General features: G+C 40.5%; 1 protein-coding gene and 1 pseudogene across 3 annotated transcripts in view; both read left to right on the plus strand.

The window, feature by feature from the left end:
* The window catches only part of LOC129775098 (tumor necrosis factor alpha-induced protein 8-like protein), a 67,320-nt gene extending 42,470 nt beyond the window's left edge, over nt 1-24,850 (plus strand). The window contains exons 1-4 of one of the 3 annotated variants that reach the window (XM_055779357.1): nt 7,548-7,688; nt 8,698-9,258; nt 20,902-21,056; nt 21,142-24,850. In XM_055779357.1, the coding sequence (XP_055635332.1) occupies nt 9,246-9,258; nt 20,902-21,056; nt 21,142-21,555 (582 nt within the window). In that variant the 5' untranslated portion in view covers nt 7,548-7,688; nt 8,698-9,245 and the 3' untranslated portion in view covers nt 21,556-24,850. Of the gene's footprint in view, nt 1-7,517; nt 7,689-8,697; nt 9,259-18,790; nt 19,106-20,901; nt 21,057-21,141 lie in introns of those variants that run through there. The other 2 variants (XM_055779356.1, XM_055779358.1) reach the window with 2 other exon arrangements.
* On the plus strand, nt 18,489-18,618 carry LOC129780770 (U4 spliceosomal RNA; annotated as a pseudogene).
* Nucleotides 24,851-26,015: the final 1,165 nt, after the last annotated feature.

A 26,015-nucleotide genomic window follows, 5' to 3' on the forward strand; every position in this document is an offset into this window, starting at 1 on the left:
ACAGCTTCCTTTTCTGTGTTTACGCTGTCCAGAAAATCATCCACGTAGTGGTTATCTGTTATGGCTTTCCCCGCTCTCGGAAATGATCTCGCGAACTCCGTTGCATTTTTGTTCTTTACGTACTGTGCCAGACTCGGCGAGCATGTCGCTCCAAACGTCGCAACGTCCATAGTATATATCTGGGGTTCAGACCCAGGGCATGATCGATAAATGAATCGCTGGGCCTGCTTGTCTTCGTCTCGAATCCAAATCTGATGGAACATCTCTCTTATGTCGCCTACTATTGCGATGTTCCCTTGTCTGAACCGTAGTAATACCTCCATCAGGGCTACCAGCAGATCAGGACCTTTTAATAGCATGTCGTTGAACGACACTCCTCCTGCTCGTGCTTTAGCGTCCCATATCAACCGCAACTTATTCGGTTTCTTCGGGTTCTGTATGACTCCCAAAGGTAGATACCAGACCTTATTTGGGTTCGTAGATCGAAGTTCTTCTGGCGTAGTTCGATGAGCATAACCCTTCACTTCATATTCCATTATCTGGTTTCTCACCTTTGCTTTAAGAACTGGATCTCGACTTAGTCGTTTCTCCAACGCATGCCATCGCCGCAATGCCATCGGATAGCTATCGGGAAAGCAGATGTTGTTGAACCTCCAAAGCAGCCCTGTCTCGAAACCACCTTTGACACGTCGTGTGGTTGCTTCCATTATTCTCCGCGCTCGTTTGTCTTCTTCCGGTTCGGGTTTAACCGTTACACTCGACTCTTCAACGGCAAAAAATTGCTTCATCCACTGATGCAGATCGCGATTTTGCACCTCACCAGCTAGATGTAGGTTCAACTGCTCCATCGCTGTTCCGCTGTCGGAGTTTTTCCCGAATATGCACCATCCGAGACGTGTCTTTGTTGCTACCGGTTCATTGTCTTTTCCTTCTCGTGTTCGCAATGCAGTTAGTAGTCTAATGTGTTCTATACCGATGATGATGCCCGGGATCGCATCCTCGTAACTGTGAACCGGAAGTCCCTTCAGATGATGGTAGGTTTGGACTAGATCCTCATAGCGCATCGTTTGCGCAGGTAACTGGAGCTGCTGAACCGTTCTCACGTTATGGAGTTTAAACTTCTTGCCATCCCCGCAGATTACTATACTGATTCGTTGAGATTCTTTTTCTTCCCGCGAGATATTGCCTGTCCAACTCAGACAGAAACCGTCGGTTGGCCCCTTGATGCCTAGAGCGGACGCGATTTTGTTTTCCAGAAGGGTAGAATTCGATCCATCGTCCAGGAACGCATAAGTACTGACATGTTTTCCATTTCCATGTATAGTAACTGGCAAATAACGGAATAAAGAATAAGACCTAGAGCGATGTAGATTTTGATGTACAACAGTGTCTGTATTCCCTGTAGTTCTCGCTGTGTTCGTCTTTTCCGAACTGCTCGTTGGATGTAGAAGACTGTTGTGATATATTCTACATCCGTTAATGCCACACTCCTTTTTGGTACGACATGGCCATTTGCGGTGTGGTACAAGGCAACTCCTACACAGGTTCTTTTCTTTAACTGCCTTCCACCTACCGTCAACATCGAGCGCTTTGATTTGGATGCAGTTCGCGATCTCGTGACGTTCTTTACCGCAATACACACAGGTCTTCTTTGGCTGTTCCATTGGCGTCTTCATTTTCTCGGCTAATTCAGAGTTCCTCTCCCGCTGATCCTCAGTATACATGTACAGCTTCGGTTTTTCTTTAATCGATTTACCAGTCTTCGAGTTCAGTGCGAGGGCGTCCATCGGAAGCGTAACGTCAGAGGCCATCATCACAAGCTCGGACATGAAAGCACTAAAGGTCGTTAGGTTGACACAAGAGAATCTGCTCTTGTAGTAAGACCACTGCATCTTGATTTGAGGTGGCAATTTCTCTACCAATTCGTGGAGCAGCGTCGGATTCCACAGATGATCAGGAAGATTAGCGATAGTCATATGATCTACGACGTTTTGTACCGCGAGACCGAAGTTAATCTGCGACTGCAGGTTATCAAATTTTGGAGAAGGTACCGTTCGCAACTTTTGGAGGAGAGAATGTATTAAAATTTCAGGTCGACCATACAACCTTCTAAGTATATCGATAACGAAAGGCACAGACTGTGGCATCAGCAAACGGCTCCGAACTGCTTCTAACGCACTACCCTTTAGACAACGCTGCAATCTCGCCAGGTTTTCCGAATCCGTATATCCACACGCTTCTGTGGAGTTGCAGAACGAGCTGTAGAACAACGGCCAGTCCTGTGGATCGCCAGAGAAGTTTGGCAACTCCCGTGGCATCACTTGCCTCGCCGCCATTTGTTCACTAGATGGCCCATTTCGGACTGGAGTAACGGATTGTTGCTGAGTCCCAAACTGGGGAAAAGTTACACTGGATGTAGGTGGCATCGATACATTGGTGAGTCCTGGAACTTCGCCGACACTGTTCAGAATCAACCTTCCCTGCGATTAAACCGGAATGTGCTTCATGGGGACCGACTCTATTCCACCGTTCGTCCCAGCGACGCTCGTACTGGTAATATTCGCGTTACTCCACGTTGGTTGACATCCGAAATTCAGCATAGATCGAGAAATTCCCATCGTTATTGATGAAGCAGGATTTTGTGAACTTACTGCATACCCGTTTGCCAAGCATCCAGCGCCCCCATTGAGAAACGACATTGTTGGATTAGTAGCGACGATGTTGTGGAAGTTTTGCATCAAACTGTTTGTGTTATAATTCTGACCCAGACTTGGATTGGAAGTTGAGAACATAGGGTTACAACTGGGCATAGGTATGTGACTGGGCCCATAGTAGAAGGGAAAAACTTCTGGTACACTTTTCTCTACTAATCTATCGTGTAACATTGGCCCTACACTAGTCGAAGACGCGATCACATTATCACATCCCGATGACCTCATATTTATTTGATTATTATTTTCTGGTAGACGATTGCGACCAGCTACAGAAGAAAAGTCGACAATCGAAGGTGGAGCACTTTTATTTAGTGGAGCCCTTTCTTCATCCATTGGCCCGCGGGAGTTGATCCCGATAGAAGAGAACCATCTAGTCATCGACGAACTTACTTGCGATCGAGGGGTAGTTTCGATGTGTTGTCTTGACATCACCGGAGTTTGCACTTGAGGAACGATTGTTCCATCAGCACACTCGACGCTCCTGGAAACGTCCATCGAAATTGGCGTAGAAGTTGACGCTGGGACAGAAGTTGCCGAAACAGGGATGTTCGACACGATGGGACTTGAAGTAGCAGGAACAGGAACGATAGACTGCTGAGCTGCTTCTGAGACTACGACCGTTGGCATAATGCTACTGGATGGCACTACTTCCACTTTATGTGTTGTGCCGACTTCCTGGTTGCTCAGCCACGATTGGACCCTCTCCCGACTAGCTCGACTGCTCAGTCTCGATCTCCTACTGGCTCCATCCTCCGAATCCTCCGTCTCTGCTAGAAGAATCTCATACTTCTTCTTGAGAAACTCCTCCTCCTCAGCTAACTTCTTCCTTGTAGCAGCCCGAGCTGCTTCTTCTTCCAGAATTCTCCTCATTCGCATGGCCTTTTGTTCCTCCATCATCCTCAGGTTGAGGTCTACCCTGGACGAGCGCTTGCTCGAGGTGGAACGAGCAACCGACCCTTGTGGTTGGATTATGGAATGCTCTGCACGACATTGATCGCATTTCCAACTGCGATTGACGATCGAATCGCTCACTTGTGCACATCCGAAGTGTACCCACGTCTCGCATGTATCGCACCCGACTAAGTTGTCGGCCGAGTCCGGTCGGTCACACTTAGCGCAATGACTCACGACCTGCATTTCTGGATTCATAGCACCGGAAAATCTTTGAAGAATGTTCGGATGGGGTAAGAAAAACGTCCAGATAGCAGCTAACTCGCAGCTTCAAAGCTGTAATGTATTCGTGTATATTCATGGTTCACAATATACAAAGTTTTAACTTACATTTTCGTTTTGTTCTTCGTTTTATCCGAACACTTCTTTTGTAAATCCTCTTGATTAGTGACTACTAAATGACCGTACTATTAGTTATAAGTCTAGCTAAGTTTATAAATTCATTTACCTTTATGTTCACTCTTGATTGTAGAAATAGGTTAAGATTTGTTGTAGGAATGTAAATGTAAATAGCTGTAAGAATAAGTTGTAAGTATAGTTGTAGAAATAGTGTATATTATAGAAGTAAGTTTTACTAACCGTAGGATATAGATATATTAGAAAAAGATTTTTATTCTAGAATAACTAATTATTTTTCTTCTCAACTCGTTTGCCACTCTTTTGCCGTATCACGTTAGATTGTTTTGTTTTTGCTACTGTGTTTTGCTGTCTGACGTTTCTCGTTATTTATTTGTTGTTTTTACGTTGGCTGCTACGGACGGGCTGAGCTCACCCTTCTACTGCACGAAACTGCCCTGTGGTTTCGTAACACCTACATACCAATTTTCATGTCGATCGGTTCAGTAGTTTCCGAGTCTATAAGAATCAGACAGACAGACAGACATCACTCCATTTTTATATATATAGATAGATAGTCGGAGGAATGCATGTCTATAAAAATGATGCTCTTGATTTTTTCATAAAATCAGCACGAGTTTTCAAGGTAACCTAAAACCGTTTTGTATTTCTATCCTGTCTGGTGATAATCTAAGGAAGGAATATCTGGTGAATACGACAGGTAGAGTCCCAGCCAAACTACAAAAATTGTTAGCCGAATTGTCAAACAGACATAAGGTTTGAAATTGTCCTGGAGGAATTCGACCCCCATCATATTGGATAATTGTGGCCTTGAACTCGCCTCAAAAATGGTCAGGTGCCATGTCAGCACTTGGACAGCTCTCGAACTCTACTGAAGGCTGAGATTTAGGCACTTCAACAGTTTCTTAAGCCAACTAAGAATTGAGATGTTGGCATTCTCCGAGCAGGGCCCGTGAGAAAGGGGATTCCATCTGGGAGAGTAGAAGCTCGTAATACAGATTTTTTCCCAATCCAATCTGACACAGTAAAATGTCGAGCTTTTAATACATCCGAAAAAAAAATTAGAGGTACACAGTGTGAAGTCGAAAATTTCAAGTAATCTTTGAAATTACTTGAAAAATCAACTACAATCAACACTATACAATAGAAATACTATAGTAGACCTGTTTCTGGTACTTTTTAAAAATCGGTACAAAAAATTAAATATAATTCGTTCGTTCTAGTGGAATGCGTGATTCTTTCCTATCAATGGAAATAAATCGATCGCTCTCAGTTCATATGGATGAATTTCATAATACACATTCCAGGGAAGAAGTTCAGCCATTTGAAAAAAATATGGATGTTTGACGCACTCAAGCAGCTCAACACCTTTCTTCATAAACACATCATTGAAAAAATATGTATCGTGTCCACGTGGATATTATCTAAAACCCCTTCTCCCCCACCGTGGACAACCGTGGACCCCCTACCCCCTAAAGTTAACCACGTGGTATGTGGACAGCCCCTTATATGCATTGGCAATAAGGACACAAATTTCAACATACGGTCAGTTTTTGTACTGCAAAGATGTAGCATGAATCATTCATCTTCAGCTCTTTCAAAAATAATAAAATCAAGCAAACTATTGTTCCACTTAAGGGCCTTGAAGATTTACTATAGAGTTGTTTTAAAATTTTCTATGCATTTTAAAGTAATATCGAAAATAATGAAAAAAAATCGATTGTCATAATCTATTGCCGGGAAAGAGCTTGTGTGAATTTAGGGTTATTTTGGGCTTAATGGTGACTGTTTTCAGATCGATCATTGAATTTTCGTGAGTTCGTGCACTGTTTTTGGATTGAATTTCGAGAGTTCGTGCATTGTTTTTGGTCAAAGTGTGGTGCATTTCAAGCCGGATGTGAGATATATTTTAGTTCTTCGGTTGAAAACTGAAGGTGAAATTTTTTTCCGCCGCCACACAACCGATTCGATTTGGATTTTCTGCTGCCATTCTGCGAAAGTTGTTGCGTAGTATAATTCACGGTTCGGAAATTATGCTTTTGGGGGCGTTGAATCTAAAAAAACAGAATTTTTCTAATTCACATTCCGGATAGATTAGCATTCAAATATTTCAATTGATAACCCTTGGTGTAGTCCTACGTCTTAACGGCTATGTCCCCGATGTTACCCACCATTTTTCCGATCTCCGATACTCAAATCAACATATCGAGACATCCTTTTTCGGTCTAGAGTAAACATGAAAAAAAACACGAAACGAGAGGAAGACTTTACCGAAATTATTAGCGTTTTATGAACCAAATTGCGTTACTTTACCGGTACAATATTTGATGAAACAAAATAAAGTATAATTTCAATCACGCACGAAAAAGAAACGAATCGGGATTTACAAAGCTTGGTTTGGTTACATTTACCTATGTTTCAATAATATTGAAAACTAGCTGACCCGGCAAACTTCGTCCCGCCCAAAATTTGTTTTTTGTTATCAATACCTTCAAACATTCACGTTTTCTTACTAAGCGCAAGTTCATAAGTCCAATCGCAGAACTGTTCATTGATTGATCTTCTAATCGACCCCGTTGAATTTACCTTTTACTAAAAAAATCCTAGTATTTCTACCAAAACTCATTATTATAATATCAGATTATTTTCGGACACAGACCCTCTCTCTCTTCTCCCCTTTAGAGAGGGGGGAGATGGTTTCTATGGTCTATCGACCATAGAAACGTTTCGTGCCCCCTAAAATCTTCACATGCCAAATTTGGCTCCATTTGCTTGATTAGTTTTCGAGTTATGCAGAAATTTGTTTTACATTAGTATGACAGCCCACCCTAAGAGAGGGAGGAGAAGTATCTAACCACCATAGAATAATTTATTGCACCCTAAAACCTCCATATGCCAAATTTTGTTTCATTTACTAGATTAATTCTCGAGTGATGCAGAAATTTGTGTTTCATTTGAATGGCAGCCCCCCCTTAGAGAGGGGGGTGGAGTGTCTAGCCACGGTGAAAACAATTATTGCGCTCTAAAACCTCCATATACCTAATTTGGTTTCGTTTGCTTCATTAATTAATGCAGAAATTTGGGTTTCATTTGTATGGCAGCCCCCCCTATATAGGGTGGTTGGTGTGGATTGTCCAACCACCATAGAAACATTTATTGCACCCTAAAACCTCCAGATGCCTAATTTGGTTGCATTTGCTTGATTAATTCTCGAGTGATGTAGAAATTTGTGTTTCATTTGTATGGCAGCCAACCCTTAGAAAGGGGGGGTGGAGTGTCTTACCACCATTGAAACACTTATTGCACCCTAAAACCTCCACATGCCAAATTTCGTTCCATTTGCGTGATCAATTCTCGAGTAATGCAGAAATTTGTGAAATATATATATAGATTACTAAATTGTTAGGTTTAATTTTTAAAATCTATCTTCTTCTGAAGAAGGTTCATAACACAAAATTAGGCTTATCTAATGGAACTTTACGCTGTTCATTTCAGATTTTTCACCATTTTATCAGAGCGCCCAACGAAATTCGTCACGATAACGAGACCTAACCGATAGCGCATCAATACGTATATACAGCGCTATGAGTGCTGCCGCCAATATATTGGAGCTACAGACGTGGATAGTGTATCAGCGGATCGCAGTGGAATGTGCGAATTGTTTTTGTAAGTAGTGTTAAGCCGAATGTATAGAAATATCAATGCCTAATCTGCCACGACACACATAAAACAGATATCTTAACAACATCTTTCTTCGATCACACATACCAGTCTTCATCTTTTTTTCTGTAATTTTTATGGCAAAAGTATGCGAAACCGGATTCACCCTCAGATTACCGAGATCCTTTTCCATTTTTCGCCTTCTACTTTCGGCCGGAAAATGAGACACAAGCTGCCGAAAAAGGGGTTGATTGAATTTACCGGCAAAGCCGATTTCGACGCATAATCCGTGTGGAGCAGCGGATGTGTGCACACGGAATAAGAAATAATGCTAATACATGTGATTATATTTCGCTACCTCTGACCCTAGCGCTTAATGTGAAGGGGCACAGAAATCTTCCAATCTTATTAGCACCGAGAGACGAAACATTTTTTTCTCTCTTTGTATTTGATCGATTTTAAGTGAGATTTTTTTTATCTTCGCTTATTTTTCGTCGGCCTATTTCCGCCACTTTAGTTTTTTTTTTTTTTTTTTTTTTTTTTTTTTTCTTTATTTTTGAGACTTTCAGCCTCCTGGGCTGGTTCGTCTCAGCCGCCACTTTAGTGCCAATCACCGACATCAGGGAGGCGACTCCACCTGTTCCTACCTATCAGACTCAACAACTCATGAGCCGGGCCAACTTCTTTTACTTCCGCTCCGAAGGAAGACGTAACCAGAGATTTTTCGCCTCAGAAAATCCCAACGACGCCAGCTGGGATTGAACCCAGGCCGATCGGATTGTGAGGCTGTTACGCTAACCATACAACCACTGGCGCCGTCTTTAAGTGAGATGTCGATGACCTTTTTTCAAATTCCACTGTTGTAAATAAGTCTGAAATAGTTTAGAATTTGCTCATTTAGTGTAGATACGTTCGTTCCATGTAAATATGCAAGAATGACGTTTGGTTTAGTTGAAATTTGTTTATTTTTTAGTTGATTGTCTTAATTTCGTTTTACGTTCTTTTACTTTTGCAGAGTATTATCAGTATTATTTTAACACAAGCGGCACCCAGCTCATCCACTATCATCGCCACTTGAAAGGCATTTCAGTTCGAGCAAGCGTTTCATCTCGAGAGCACCATTACCGAGCGGAGTTTGATTGATTGAGAAAAGCGAATCAGTCACGGAAAAACTGAGTAGGCTGATGAAAAAAAAATCTACTCAGAAAGCGAAAAAAAAGCAAATCGATTCGATTGAAGTGCGTTGGCTGTTACTTGCAGCAGCAGAGCGAGGCCTATATTTCAAGCGGAAGGGAATAGAAGCACCAATGGGTTTATTTTTCTTTACGCACAACACTATTATAGAGAGGAATAAAACAGATCGAGTCTAGCTGATGAAAGAAACACCAACTCTGGCACTAACGAAGAAAGCGACCTACAAATATTCGCTAATTGACTGAAACTCACAAAACTTGTTCCTGAGGGGGAAGAACGGAAACCGACGACGGATACGCGCTCGCTTGCTTTTGTGACTGCGGCATTTGTATTCCGTCCCCTCCAATTCTAGATTTCCTAACGAGAAAAATGATTGATACAGGTATGTTTTTTTATTTTATTTTTTACGTTTTATTAGGTTGGTTGATTATTATTTTTGTGTGTATGTACTTTTCTCGTCCGTATCGATTTCATCTCTGCTAAGCCTATTGAGTACACAGTAGTGGATGCACCATGTGGAATGGAGAAAAAAAAGTTTCTAGAGTGTATGGATTCATTCTAAGAAAATCCTCTTTGGTTCCACTGGGTGGTGAGAGATTGTTAAAAGCGCGGAAAACTCTGAAGCGTAGTAAGCCGCAGAATAGTTCACGCCTGTCTGCACACTTTGCGTACGTTGGCCCCCACTTGATTGCAAATTAAAATGTAAAAAAAACACGAACGGTCAAACCAACGGATCCAATAATGATGATGGTTCGTGATCCGTTCCCTATCGTTACTCCTTTTTCGCTAATTGGTTGTAAGCTAGAGCAGACCACATTAGCTTCAGCACTGCTGGTAGGTGAGCTGAGTCATTTATTGTACTGCATAAACGCTGTTAGAACTCTGTATATATCTTAACGTTGGTTGAGAGTGAGTCACAACTCCCGTGTTCGAAAACTATTAACAAAATCATTGTACATTCGCTTATTCTGTATTCATGCTCTGTCTCTATTACTAATTATTGTGATCTATAAAGCAATGTATTTTTTCAATAAGCCTTTTGTTTTAGGACTTCGGAATGTATTGTAAATATTAATGATTTGATCTTCATTCATTTCGAAACAAGCACGGCTAGAAAGTGAGCCGAAGTTTGAATGAATATGATACTCCCGAACAATCAAATTTGTTCTGAGCCACTGCTAATTGATCTTTGAGATGTTTGAACTAAATAGATTATTATTTAAGCTGACACGGTTACAAAACGTTATTCTGGATTCTGCTATTGCATATGTCGATCAGAATGTCGAACGATTATTATTGATTGCCACACTACTGCGACCTGTTCCATCATCTGGTCATCTGCAGCATCTTGAGTCACTCCGCCTTCAGCAACTTCCTCTTGAAAATACTCCAGTATTTTACGATTGGGCGGAAAACCTTCTCGATAAAATTTACCCTGCTGGCATGATATGAGGATCGTTTTTAAAGTCCGTGCAAAATCAAAGAGATGGGACTACTGGCGGATATCGAGGTAGTAGGTTGGGGAAAAAGAAATGTCGTGTATTGTCAATATATGGCAACACTCAAGCATACAACACTACAAGTGTCGTTTTGACAGTGTTGTGATTGTCCTTTTCAGTCTCAAGTTATAGCGCGTCAAAGATGGAGTCCACCAAGCAAGAAATTCGCCATATTTTACGTTATTGCTACCTGCGAGGTAAAACTGCAACGAAGGCGGCCGAAAAAATTCGTGTAGTTTATGGACCCGATACTGTAACGATTCGCTCAGCACAGTGTTGGTTTGATCGATTTCATTTTGGTGTAGTGGTTGTCGAAGATACACCCCGTACTGGTAGGCCAATCGTCGTGGAAACCGATAAAATCGTTGAAATCATCTAAATACACCGGCATGTGAGCACTCGCTCGATTGGCCAGGAACTGGGTATAGACCATAAAACCGTTTGGAACCATTTGCAGAAGATTGGATTCCAAAAAAAAGCTGAATGTATGGGTGCCACACGACAAAAAAATCTTTTAGACCGAATCAACGCCTGCGATGCAATGTTGAAACGGAACGAACTCGACCCATTTTTGAAGAAGATGGTGACTGGTGATGAAAAGTGGATCACGTACGACAACCTAGAGCGAAAAAAGTAGTGGTCGAAGCGCGGCCGCCCCAAACCATCGCCAAGCCCGGATTGACGGCCAGGAAGGTTTTGCTGTGTTTGGTGGGATTGGAAGGGAATCATCCACTATGAGCTGCTCAACTGCGGCCAGACCCTCAACTCGGTTCTCTACTGTGAGCAGCTTGACCGTTTGAAACCGGCGATTGACCAGAAGCGGCCAGAAATGATCAATAGGAATGGTGTTGTTTTCCACCAGAACAACGTTTGCCTCACACATATTTGATGACCCGCCAGAAGCTACGGGAGCTCGGATGGGAGGTCCTATTGCACCCACCGTATAGTCCGGACCTGGCTCCAAGTTATTATCATCTCTTCCGGTCCATGCCAAACGCTCTTGGTGGTACTAAATTGGCCTCAAAAGAGGCTTGCGAAAACTGGCTGTCTGAGTTTTTTGCAAATAAGGAGGGGGGTTTTATAAGGGGGGGATAATGAAGTTGCCTTCTAAATGGCAACAAGTTTGCGAACAAAACGGCGCATATTTGACTTAAATTGGATAATTTTAGGTATGTTAAATAAAGCGTCAAATTTCGATCAGAAATACGACATTTCTTTTTCTCCAACCCTATATTTTCAATTAGTAGCATCTCTTGGAACACACACACACACACACACCAACTACCAACTTTCAGGGCCTTGTTTCACGGTGAAAACGTGAAGCATCAAAGAAAATAATTGGTTTTCAGGCAGAATGAACACTTTTCAAATAGAAATTATGAATGGAAATTAACTTCTCTGTATCACATTAGTGTTCAATGTGTGCATGGAAAACTTTGTTTTCTTCGTGTGTTAAAACTATCTCTTACAAAAATTTTATCTGAAGATAATTTTATATTACAATGATATATTACAATAATATCATCAACCGGCATAAGTCGAGGAAATTCAAAGTATGGAAAAAGTATGAACTGGGCCCAGGGTTGCCACATTTAATTCTGTAACATTTTCTGAAGAAATCTGTATATCTGTATTTTAGCGAGAAAATCTGTATCGAAAATGGCTTTGTTGAACTTTGTCTTCAAATTTTTCGTCAATTTCATCCTTCAAGCTCCTCCTTGAGCCGATACACAGTTTTTCGGTTTCAAAATAGAGTCTATAAACGTGGGTGCCAACCGATTTCCGGACTTTGTTTTGTTGGCACTGTAAAGCGACACACGCTGATGAATGCTATCAAAAAGTGTCAAACGACCTTAGCAATGGATACAAAAAATTCTCATCACGCCTTTTGACATCCAACAGCTGGGAACAAGTTATATCTGAGTTGCTCCATAAGATTCGTCTTAAGTAGCCTGCATTCGTTATCCAAGCCTTGTCTATTACTTGCTTCACGAATTGAGGAAATTGGCGCATCAAATCATTAAGGTATGGTAGCTTGACGAAATTTTGAGAGTTTATCGAAGCCGCAGTTTTGATAACCGAATCGCTAATCAAACCACTTTGAAATCTGTTTCACAAGTTCAATATACAGTGATAGACATTCGTTTAGCCGCACTTGGAAAAAAAATGAAACACTTTCAAAACAACTAGGAATGTTCTTTTTATCGGGATACTTATTTGCTGTAGTGATAGTATATTTAAGTCACTTTTATTGAAAGGATGTGCGTCACAATCACACACACACAAGGCGGCATCGGTGAATATAAGAATTCAAATGTCGTTTTTTCCCGAGACATACGTTTAGCCGCAGGGCATGAAAATCGAGTTTTCGCATAATCACCACGTCTTTATTTGTTTTTTTTTTAAATATTTGGGAATGTTCAATTTACAAGATAAATATTAGATGTGCAACGTAAGAAGTTGGTTAGATTAGTGATTTACGTAGAATTTAAAGAAATGGCGAAAGGTATTCTATGGACGGAAGAGGGGCGGAAAATAATAAAGATATCCAGTGAACAAAAATTTACTAATTGCTCGATCGTAACAAAAATTGGTCTGTATGAGAAAGTGATACTGAATTTCTTTAAATAGTGCCAGAAATATGAGATATAACGACCAACAAATGGGAACACCAAAGTTACTTTGCATCTTGAAGGTCGAATAAGACACGAAGCAACCAGGAAACGATGTCCTGCTCATACATTAATGCAGAATCGGTTGTTCCAGTAACGAAGAGGCATACTGCGCGCATCTTGAATGAGTCACCAAACATCATGTGGAAGAAACCTCAGGGGAAGCCGAAACTGACCGCCATCCATAAGCAGAACCATCTCATTTTCGCCCGGCAATACATGGAATGGAAACTAGAATGGAGAAATGTTGTATTTTCCGGCGAAAAAAGTTCAATTTGGATGGTCCGGACTGTTACAGTTGCTATTGGTACAATTTAAGTCAACGGCATGCCGTGAGATCGAAGCGAAACTTTGGGGGCGGAAGTTTGACAGGAAAAACGGGGAGCCGTTTCCTATCACAGCAAGCTACTCATTTGTTTCATTTTCACCGGAATGAACTCCGAAAAGTATCTTCAATTACTGGAGGACGTTTTGATTGGCCATATTGAGAATAACGCTACCCAGGATGTCGTTTTTTCAGCAGGATTATGCATAGATCCACGTTTCCAAGCAATCGAAGGCATGGTTTGCCGAGAAGGACAGTCCGCTTCTTGAATGACCTGCTGGCAGTCGATTGCAATCCCATAGAGAACCTATGGAGAATCTTGGCCGAGATGGTCTATGCAAACGGATGACAATTTGACAACATCTCCAGTCTCAAGGCAGTAATTCAGGAATGTTGGGCTATAACCAATATGGAAACACTTTAAAAGCTGTCTGACTCGATGCCAAATCGAGTTTTCAAAGTGATCCGAAATGGAGGTGGACATACTAAATATTAGCTACCGATTGGACTCGAAATTTGCGGCACAAATTTTCTTTTATTGAAATTTTAGGATGCGGCTCTACGAAATTTCCACCCTGATTCCACATATTTGAATTACTTAGAACACAAAAAGTGAATTTATACTTTTTTTAGAATGAATTCGATGAAAATAAACAATAATCGTCTTTTATGAGCAAAACTGTACAAAGAATTGACTTATTTTTAAAAATATTGAGGAAAAATAGGGTGCGGCTAAACGAATGTCTACCACTGTAGAAGTTACGACAAATCGATTTGAAGGTAAACTTCCTAGCTGCATACAATCCTTTTTCAGCTTCTGCATCGATACCAACGTAAACATCCTCAGGCAACTTCAGAAAGTCTTCAAAATCTTTCACATCAAGGTCAGCATCAGAGAATCGTTGCACGTAGCTCTCGTACTGCCATACAAAAAAAAAACCAATTTCAGCACAACTCAAGAACTAAGCAAGCAAACGGAACCAAATTTGGCATGTAGAGGCTTCAGCAGGCAAGAAATATTTTTATTGTGATACGACATTCCTCCCTCTCTAAGGGGACTGTTATACAAACAAAACTAAAATTTCTGCATAACTCGAGAACTAAGCATCCAAACGGAACCAAATTTGGCATGTGGAGGTTTTAGAGTACAAGGATTTTTTTTTGTATGACAGCCTCCCCTTTCTTTAGGGGAGGCTGTCATACAAATGAAACACATTTTTTTCTATTATATTTTCTGTATCAAATATGTATTCCATGCAAGGGAGAAGCATGTTATTTGAAGTTTATTGAAAAATCTTAAGCGTTTATTGTTTATTGAAATTAAATCTCAAACGTTTCCATGTACAGATTCGGATGGGATTCCAAGCAATTTTATGATACAATGTCCCGAGAATCTGTCTGCGTTCCCTCAATCGGACACTGAAACAGAATCGTTTGACCAAAACACTTTTTCGGGAGTTGACAAGATTCTAATGAAGCCCCAAGGATGATTACTTAAGGGCAACGAAATGTACGTAATTATGGATCCTTGGTACATTTTAGTCCAAAATTTTCAGAAGAGAATGTCCCTAGTAAGTTCAAATTATTTTTTGTTAATAAATTTGTCAAAAAAAAATCCTGATCTGACATACAGCTGAAGTTTCTGTTACAAATCAGACAATGAGCACGAAGATTTATAAGGAGTGCCTGAAAGAATATGTACTGTCATACATGAAAGCAAGCAACGATCCTGTGAAGAGCAGTATGAGATTATTGATTGGGTTGACTAGAACATGATAATGTTTATTATTTTGTTTTGAAGGAATCACTAACTTACAGGATAATGTAGATATTTTTTCTGTATTTTAGTGACTTTTTGTCTTTGATTTTAGTTTTAGTGAACACTGGTTCTGGTTCTTCATTTTACTTCCATTTTTTGGAAGAATGTCGGGAGTGAGAATTGAACTCGTGACCGTTAGCGTGAGAGGTACGGATGTTACCACTACACTAGATCGCCTCCACAATGTAGATAATTCTCTTATCTATCGAAAAGGATTTTTTTAACTTAACTAGGTAGCGTTTCTTTCTATTTAAAACAAGTTTTAGACCTGCTTAGTTCAAAATACAAAATTTTTATGATGTAACCTTTTTATCAAATATAATTTTCTATTCCATTCTAACATATTCTCGATAATGTTTTGGTCGAAAAATTATTCAAGATTACCTTAGCATGAGTTCCCTCTCATTGCTCGATTCCGGGGAATGAGAAAGCGGACTCGCTAGCTAAGGTATAAAATATATAGTATTTTGGGAAAAAAAATTTTATATAAAATATATATTTTGGGAAAAAAAAAATATTCTCGATAAGCTACCTAACATCCTACGTATAATACTAGAGGATTTAATGATTTTGCAACGGAATAACGTTTTAGAATGCTGACAAATTCGGATGTTTTAAAAACGGAATGTATATGTTCGACGACTGTTTATGTTTGTTCGACAGCTGTTTTATGTCTTTTTCATAATGAATAATAGGAAATATTAGGCTGTCAAAAAAGTCCTGCGGTATTTCCGCGAGGTGTCGTTGTAAGCGCGTAGTTCTAGTTGTATTCATTGTATCGAGTCATACTATAGCTTGTTGGAAAGGTATTTTTGCGCGCTATAATATAGTCCTTGACAGCGTTTTGTTTGGTTAAGTCGTTCGTGAGTTATAGTGTCGCAAATATGGAGCAAAATAAAGAGAAAATCCGACATATTTTACAGTACTACTATGACAAAGGCAAAAATGCATCTCAAGCTGCCAATAAAATTTGTGCAGTTTATGGACCCGATACAGTTTCCATTTCCACCGCACAACGATGGTTTCAACGTTTTCGTTCTGGTGTAGAGGTCATCGAAGATGCGCCACGCTCCGGAAGGCCTGTCGTCGAAAATTGCGACAAAATCGCTGAATTAGCCGAGAAAGACCGGCATAGTAGCAGCCGTAGCATCGGCCAAGAGCTGGGGCTAAGTCATCAAACCGTTATTAACCATTTGAAGAAGCTTGGATTCACAAAGAAGTTCGATGTATGGGTGCCACACACGTTGACGCAAAAAAACATCTTTGACCGTATCGACGCATGTGAATCGCTGCTGAATCGCAACAAAATCGACCCGTTTCTGAAGCGGATAGTGACTGGCGATGAAAAGTGGGTCACTTACGAAAACGTGAAGCGTAAACGGTCGTGGTCGAAGCCCGCTGAAGCAGCTCAGACGGTGGCCAAGCCCTCATTAACAGCCAGGAAGGTTCTGCTGTGTGTTTGGTGGGATTGTCAAGGAATAATCTATTATGAGCTGCTTCCCTATGGCCAAACGCTCAATTCAGACCTGTACTGCCAACAACTGGACCGCTTGAAGGTAGCACTCATGAAGAAGAGGCCATCTTTGATAAACAGAGGCCGCATTGTCTTCCATCAGGACAACGCCAGGCCACACACTTCTTTGGTGACGCGTTAGAAGCTCCGAGAGCTCGGATGGGAGGTTCTTTTGCATCCGCCGTATAGTCCGGACCTTGCACCAAGTGACTACCACCTGTTTTTGTTCATGGCGAACGAGCTAGGTAGTCAGAAGTTAGCCACAAAAGAGGCCTGTGAAAATTGGCTATCCGAGTTTTTTGCCAATAAGGAAGCGAGCTTCTATAACAGGGGTATTATGAAGTTGGCATCTCGTTGGGAACAAGTCATCGAACAAAACGGCGCATATTTGACTTAAAACAAATGATTGTAACTAATTTTATGAACAAATGAAAGTTCAAAAAAAATACCGCAGGACTTTTTTGACAACTTTGTTCCTACCGAAATGTATTCCCTAACAGAGACATCAAAACCAAGCTGCCTGTGGGAAATCGACATTGCAAATACATCAAAGTAGGGGGAGCTTTTGTTCCTATCGACATGTATTCCCTAACAGAGATATATGAATCAAGGTGCTTGGGATAAATCGGCGTTGTAAATATATGCAAGTCGGGGGCACTTTTATATTGCAAGTAAGGTGAGTGATACGGTTGATTCTAGCAAATAAAATTTAAATTTGGAACTTTTATGTTTGAAGCTTCGTGAAATAATCGATCAGGCATTTTGAAACATTTAGCACAAGTGTAAGTGTAAAATTGTATATGGTAGCAGTTGTGTTAAAAATGACTTGATATATGAAACGATTTGTTTCAATTTTTCATAAATAATAACCAAGACGAGTTCCCGCTCGAGAACGGGTCGTTCGGTTTAAGCTGTCTTTCTTGTGTTGTTCAATTTCACCAATGGAAAGTTTATACGACGAGAAAAATTGTAAAAGTGAAGAAATATTAGAAAAAAGTGATTTCAGATATGATCTACATAGAGTATTAGGTGTTGTTAGTCCAATTAAAATTCGCATTGGATTGAATAAACACTCAGAAAGGAAAAAATTATGAAAGAAAATTACCTTTTCCATTTCCAATATGTTTTCTTGTTTTTACTGATGAGAAAAATTGATAATTGTATTTATAATTATCTTATATTATATTGGTGAGTTTTTTTTATTTTATCCGTACATAACACAGGAGGCATCTCGTCTAGGATCACAGCCGGCGGTTTTCATCATATCTCGTTCCACTTCGGTATCTTTTATCTGATACGCACCATCCTACGACTGATTACCATCCTTCTGTTATCATCACTCGGTAAACACTGGTGGACTGGACAAACATAATACAACAACCAAACGAAACGGCCCTTTTCAGGGTCACCAAATCATTATCAAAGAGTTTAACGATGTAATTCTTCAAACATATCCATAATCAACAGATAGCCTAACGGAATCCTACGTCAACTATGCGGTCGTGTCTCGGCCACAACCCTCCTGTGACTTTTTACGCGGATTTTGCAATTAATGCGGGTTTTTTTACGCGGATTTTCGAATAAACGCGGATTTTTCAATTCACGCGGTTTTTTTACGAGGTACGTATCCTCCGCGTAAAAAAACCTGGGTGTACATCCAAGGCGTGTTTTTTTGTCTCAGCTAAGTACTACTGTCGCCGCACGGATCATGCCTTTAGAGCGTGATTCATGGCGAGAACGATAGAGCGGATGCTTAGATCGCGCTCTATCCTAAATACACAGAATAGCTTGCGCAGTGGCTTTATCGTAACTAATGAGGTTTTTTCCGAAGTGCGATTATTGCTAGCTGAAAACCTAAATATCATAAAACTCCTCCGGCCAGCGATAACCCGCCGGGAAGGAGAACAAAACAAAAATAAGCAAAACGACGTAATGTGTTTACGATCAGAGCCTATCTCCGATCGTAAATACCGAAGGACGGGAGAAATCCCAAAAAGAGAGCACTATGGGTGCTATAAACGGAGCCTATCTCCGAGCTAGGACAATAAGTAATAAAACGGAGAGGAAAAGATAACACGCCTGCGAGCGTGTTAATAATCATCCCTCGTTCGCCCGTCTGGCTTAGAATAAATAATTGTAATTTTCTCTCTCTTATGCTACGCCCTTCTGGGGTAGATAAGAAGGCAATGTCTGTATATAAGAGAAAACTTGAACAGAATAAACGCACTCTCAACTGGACACTCTCAACCATACCACGGACGTAGGAGCGTCGTGGCGAAGTACCGAACCCCTCTTTTTTGTCATAAACGTATCACAACCCTGGACATCGCCCGAGCATCCTGGACACCATCGGGAGCACCCTGGACATCATCGCCGGCAGATCCCAGCGCAACAAGCGCTGGTAAGTATTGAACACCCCTCCTCCAAAGATCCGAAATTCCAACCACCCTTCCTCTCCCTTTTCCTTCCCTTGGCTCCGCCCGGCCAAACTCCCAAGTGACGCGGTACTACCGGATCGCACCAGTAGGCGCATACTCGTTATGCGCTCTACGTGATCTGGCCTACCACATAGCGTCCAGTAAAGGGCTTTCCCTTCGTGTAATCAGCACGATACCCTGCAGCCACGTTTGGTGGCTCCAGAGAGGATCTTTCCTCCAGCGTAATCAGCACGATACCCTGCAGCCACGTTTGGTGGCTCCAGAGAGGATCTTTCCTCCAGCGTAATCAGCACGATACCCTGCAGCCACAACTACTAATAAAAAAATGACGCAATTAGTGCCTACAATGAGAAGGCAAAAGTTCCACTGGGAAAGTTAGTGCCATTCAAGAAAGGAAAAAGATCCAGTCGGCCTTGGTTCAATCAATGCTAGGCATCGTTTGGGTTTTCAAGCTGACGTTCATTTATAAAAATTTCAAAAATTCATATCTCCATTTTGGTGAGTTTGCCACGGCACCACTACACTCTGTCCAACTTCTATAATATGAATATATTTCGTATATTTTGTTGTAACACAAACAGTTTGAATTTCAACATGATATTTTCGTACATTGTTGAGTGCTTAGAATAAAGTATAATCCGCACCGCGGATAATCGCGGTTCTACTGTATTTTTTCTTATCGACGGTGAGTACCATACACAGAATAAACATTCCAAAGTCTGAACGGAATTCCACCCAAAGTAATAGAACAATGATTAGTGGGAATAAATTCGCCCTGGAGGCACCATCACCTTACGTACTTTTCCGATTCTAACGCATAGCTCGATTCGATTGTAAAAGTTTTATTCGTTTTATTATTCTTCGCAACAGTTGGGTGAATACTTATGCTCTGGGGGGTTTGTTTTCTACCTTTTTTTTCATGCGACTATTTCGCAAACGATTTGTTTGACAACATAAATGTTTATTGTTATAGTCGTCTCTCCGTGTGTGAAAATCGCCTTATGGTGCCTCGGAGAGCAACGGCCATCAGTCAAGATATATTTGTGGGAGCTGGATATAAGTAAGACCGAATAATACGGCATTCGTTTGAACTAATCCAGCCATCATCAAGAGTCGGAGAAAACCGATTGTACGAATTGAAAAATCGATAACGAAACGATACAAAGAAACATTGAGTACCGCTGTTTGAACAAATCCGTTTGAAACGCTTTAGTAACCATAACTCATCGTTTGTTGGCGGGAATCACAAAGTTCGATATCATGCACAGATTAGTTATGGTTTGGAAACCTGAAAATTAGATGGGAAGAAAACAACTTCCAGCTAATTGCCAAACGATGAATTTAGACATTAATTAGGCATTCGCTGAGCACATATATATAGACGATATATGTGTTCACACTTCATCAACATTCTGGTATCTCTAGGTTCTGAACCATAACGATCACACGCCATTCGGAAGAAGTGTTATCGTTATTATCGCTCGAAACTGATTCATAAAATCAAATAGCATTCGAACACAACTGATTCAGAACGGTGTGAGTCACTTTTTGTTATGCAGAACGTAAGGCGTATGATTCTTCCCCGGCGAAGAAGAATTTCGTTGCTCACAAAAACTAGCCTTCTGAATTGTATATGCAAATGTGTGCTATTCGAAGACAGAAATGTGAATAGAAAGCAACACGTTTTCAATTTTTGAAACTTTTTTATGCGGATTATGGCTATCGTTCTAACAATGCTTCTCTTCTCTAACGATTTCAGTTATGACCGACAATGCCTTCAAAGCGAAAGATATTGGCCTACGGGCCCAGAAGAAGATTCTGTCCCGAATGGCTACCAAAAATGTGGCCAAAGTGTTCATCGATGGTACAACCGCCTCACTGCTGGACAACGTCTACCGGCTAGCCAAGACACATGTAAGAAGATGAAAAAAAAAACGATCCAAACAACTGCTTTAATCTATGTTTTTTTTCTTTTGTTCTCTCTTTTTTTGTGCTTTAGTCCGGTAGCAAAAAGGATGCCGAAAAACTAGTTAAGAACGTCATCAAAATAGTCATAAAGATTGCCGTCCTCAACCGCAACGGCCAGTTCACCGCTGATGAGCTGAAGCTGGCGGACCGATTCCGAGCCAAGTTCCAAACGCTCCAGATGGCCATCATCTCGTTCTATGAGGTGGACTACAGCTTCGATCTGAACTATTTGCTCAAATCACTGCAGGAGGTGCACAGGCTACTGAAGAGCTGCGTCGAGCGGCATCTGACAGACAAATCGATTGGCCGAATCGACGAAGTGTTTGAATTTTTCAGCGATCCATCGCTGCTGGAGACGTGCTTCCGGCAAGAGTCGCCATACCGGGATATCATGGATAAGATTATTGCCGACCTGAACAAGGCGATGGAAAATGGGGACATTTAATGCTGCAGAGCATCGTTTGGTTGCCGTAAAATAATGTAATACATAGAGCTTTCTTCGACACACACACACACACACACTCACAATTAGAAATTGAATAGCGCTTGTGCATCTTTGGATTAAATCGTGTAACTGTGAATTTAATTTGTCATGTATAGTCGATAGTAGATTATTGTTCCGGTTATTTACTGACATATCACTGTTTATGTGGACAAAACAGGACAACTATTACTATTTTTAATTTATTTATGCTAAATTATATCAATTTGTTACGAACCAATTGTCTGGCCTTTTGCTTGCCAAATTTGCCTCAGTCAAACGAAGATTAAATTACATATTATAATTATTACCTTTATTTGTAAGGCCTAAAAACGGACGTTCTGTCTATAAGAATACCAAGCTAGATTACAAACAAAGAAAGTTTAAGTAGGAGAACAACAGTTGGAATAACAAATGTATCGTATTGTTTATACACAGGAAGCAAATTTATCACCTCGGACGAGCATATTTGACGAAGCAGTAATTCAGGGGATTCATTCCTTCGTGTGAAACTTCAAATCATTAAGCAAGGCCTACTAATACTAATCACAAACACTGAGTGTTGTCCAACCGATATGATATTAACCACTTATTCGAAAAAACAAAAATTAATGAAAACTATCTAAGTCACGCGTGTGGGATATTCGATTTTCTGGTGCTCCAGGGGACAAGTAAACACTCATATCAAGACGCGTCGCAAGTATCTTTATTCTTGTGCCGTCGTCATCTACTCACGTAAGAAGTCTCCCGCGCACTTTTACATGTACTTAAATAACTAATGAAAAAAGAACAAAAACGATTAATACCATACATATGTACAGTTTACACTAGTCTAGTAACTATTGAACTGGAGCCGACGGTTGGATTAGAAAGGCACCCAGCGTAGCAAACGAACATATGAAAATCAACAAAATCATTTTTGAACAACTTGAAAACAACACTCACTTAAGGACCAGTCTTTCTGCAACTCACTAGATTTGTTGCAAGATATCAACAGAATAGTTTTCGTTGAAGAACAAAAATATATATATGAATCGAGAAAGAAGGGCACAGAAATAGTTAGCTTTTTGTGGTGTCGTTTCCAGTTTTCCATAAAGTATTGTTCACTTAGAATTTTGAATCATAAAACATGTTATTTTGTACGTTCAACCGTAAGCGCTTGAATTGCTTCCCCCTAAAACTAATAAGAAGTTTGGTTTATGTGAACATTCAATCATTCATTGTTAGTTTGTTTGCTGAGACCGAAAAGAACCGCCATTTGCCGGAAATGTCTAAAATATCAAGAAAACTGCGGGAGCAGGGAAGCAACACTACACGATTTCGTTGAATATTTATAATAGCGAAACAAGTAAAACGGGCCTGATCACGAACGTCACTTCACGGTGAAAACGAAATGAATTGTATGCAATTTGCATGCATTTTATTCCGTTTTCACCGTGAAGTGACGTTTGTAATCAGGCCCAAGTAAAACATCAAGTGCAAACATTGTTCTGCCTTCTGGAAAAAATAGTTACAAATGGATTCGAGTAGATGATTGAGGTGAGCTGCGAACTACCCAACATTCAGCCCTATTCTGTAAAGGGTGTGTCACATCAAATTGCATCACGGAAAAAACGCTGTAGAAATTTAATTTTTAGGAATTATATCTTCAGCTTTCGCTTTAAAATCAGATAAGAGTGTATAGATCACGTTGGCCATGCTTCACTGTCAATTTTTCGTAAATTTGGAAAAATGTCGAACGAAAAAGAGCGTCGTGAATTAATCCTGTGCACTCATTTCGAGAATCAGGAGTTGTCACATCGGGACATCGGTAAGATGCTGGCAATCGTCCAATCCACGGTCAGCAGAGTACTAAAACGATACTTCGAGAGCCTAACCATCGACCGGAAGGTGAAGGACGGCAAAAATGGATGCTCCGTCAGTGAAAAAGATCACAAGCGCGTAGTTAAGCAGTTTTGACGTGATCCGAGAAGTTCGGTCCGGGATGTCGCCAATAAGCTGAATTTGTCAAGTTCATTCGTCCAGCGGACCAAGCAGCGGGAGGGCCTGCGTACATACAAGGTTCAGAAGGCTCCTAATCGCGACGAAAGGCAAAACATGGTGGGGAAGACGCGAGCCCGGAAGCCGTACACCGAAATGCTGACGAAGCCGCATTGCCTGGTAATGGACGACGAAACCTACGTCAAAGCGGACTTTCGTCAGCTGCCGGGCCTGTTGCTCTTCTCCGCAGAGGACAAATTCAGCGTTCCGGAGGAGATTCGCAAGCAGAAACTATCCAAGTTTGCCAAAAAGTACATGGTGTGGCAAGCGATCTGCTCTTGCGGAAAGCGGAGCGTCCCCTTCGTGATGACCGGCACGGTAAACGGGCAGGTTTACCTTAAGGAGTGCCTACAGAAGCGCTTACTACCACTATTGAAGCAGCACGAGGGCCCGACCATCTTCTGGCCGGATCTCGCTTCGTGCCACTATTCAAAGGACGTGTTGGAGTGGTACGAAGCCAACGGGGTCACCTTCGTGCCAAAGGAAATGAACCCGCCCAACGCGCCGGAGCTTCGCTCAATAGAGAAATATTGGGCGATTATGAAGTAGGCCCTCCGGAAGAACCCAAAAGTTGTCAAATCGGAGGCGGACTTCAAGAGAAAATGGATTTCTGTTCAAAAAAAAACTACAACCTGACGTTGTACAGAACCTTATGGACGGGGTAAAGAGGAAGGTGCGAGCATACGGGCTTGGGCTTGAAGTATGAATAAAAAAGAAAAGGCCAAAAGTTGTTTAATAGTTTTTATTTTACTGTCTAAAATTTTCAAAAGGATCGGTCTACTGGGCGAATTTCTACAGCGTTTTTTCCGTGATGCAATTTGATGTGACACACCCTTTATTCCGATGGATTTCCATTTCGTTCGGAACCGTTATTTCGTTCGAGTTATAATTCCCTATTTTGAACGTTTCACCCATTCAATTTACAAAGAGAAACAGATCGAACGAAATACTGTAAACTCGAACGGAATACAGAATGGAATTTTATCAAGTCGTACGAAATATTTCGAATCGATCGAAATACAGAATAGGGGTGATTGTGTTGGTGTAGGATTACAATTTTTTTTGCAACGTTGGCAAGGAATGGGGTCCGCGTTTTTTATATTTGCTGTAACTATTGGCTTTCCATATGATTACAGTGGTGAAAGGGAGAGACGACAACCGATAAGAGAAGATGATATTTTGATTGGAGATCGTAATAAAGATGAACTATTGAAAAGTACCTTTCGATTATTTATGCTTTTATATCACAGCAAGGGTTTCTTCAATAAACTGGCTGTCAACTACAAGATAATTCATATTCGTATAATAGTTTTTGATTGTTAAAATTATAGAAAGCTTTCCTCCGAGTTATACCAAATCGCTCATTTCATTGTATCATTCAAAGAATGTGTTATTGAAAGCACTGTCAACCGTTTTCTTTCTGATAATTAACACGTTGAGCCTCGGATCGTTCTTGCTGCGCTTTCCATTTATCCCGCATCAAGAGTATTTGCACAATATCAGTGTCGGTGCCCGCTCCGAACGATATTTATTGTATGAATAAAAAATAGTCAGAAATTCGACTAGAAAGTAGTCACATATCGTAAAACATCCGAAAACTAACCATGTTCTTTTTTATTTCCTTATTTAGTAATAAGATTACGGTGGTGAAAAGCCCAATGTCAGTCCTTTGGGACCGAAACGGGACTCAACGTGTCAATGAGAATTCATGAATTTCGTTATTAGTAATTAAATATATACAGGTCGGACTCGATTATATACTAAAAAAAAATTTCATATATGACTTATTTCAAGCGAAAATGAAATATTTCAACGTTAAAATGAATGTTAATTGGCTTTTATGAGTACAGTGGAGTAAAAATTGTTTAAAATGATATTGGAGCGGAGCTAAGAAAGATAGAAGTTGGGTATCAAAGAACGAATTGTAGAGCCTAGAGGCGAATGAACTGAAAAGTTTCAACCCTCTTAAAGCTAAAAAGAAGAAGAAGAAGAATTGTAGAGCAGTTAGAGAACATCAAATTTATTGATCAAGTTTATTATGATTTTTTTGGATAAAATTAAGAATAACACATTAAAACCCACTAACACACTAAGTTTTTTTCTAAAATTCTTCTAAAATGTTACTTAAATCCACTAATTTGATAGTTTCACAACTAGAACTTCAAATAGAATCAACAGAATTGTCCTACGCAGAGAATTTTTTTAATTAGAGCCAGTTTAAGGCAAACAGAGCCCGAAACAGAGGACAAGTTCAATAACTCTGTCATTGTTGAAATTCGGACACATGTGGGAAAATTTCTTTTCATCAAATATGATCCTCTATTACCTCCTGAAAGAATTCGGATTTGAAAGGTATTTTCTGACTTTAAGTGGATGAATTATGA

Source organism: Toxorhynchites rutilus, chromosome 3 (assembly GCF_029784135.1).
Source record: "Toxorhynchites rutilus septentrionalis strain SRP chromosome 3, ASM2978413v1, whole genome shotgun sequence".
In the NCBI taxonomy this organism is placed as follows: domain Eukaryota; kingdom Metazoa; phylum Arthropoda; class Insecta; order Diptera; family Culicidae; genus Toxorhynchites; species Toxorhynchites rutilus.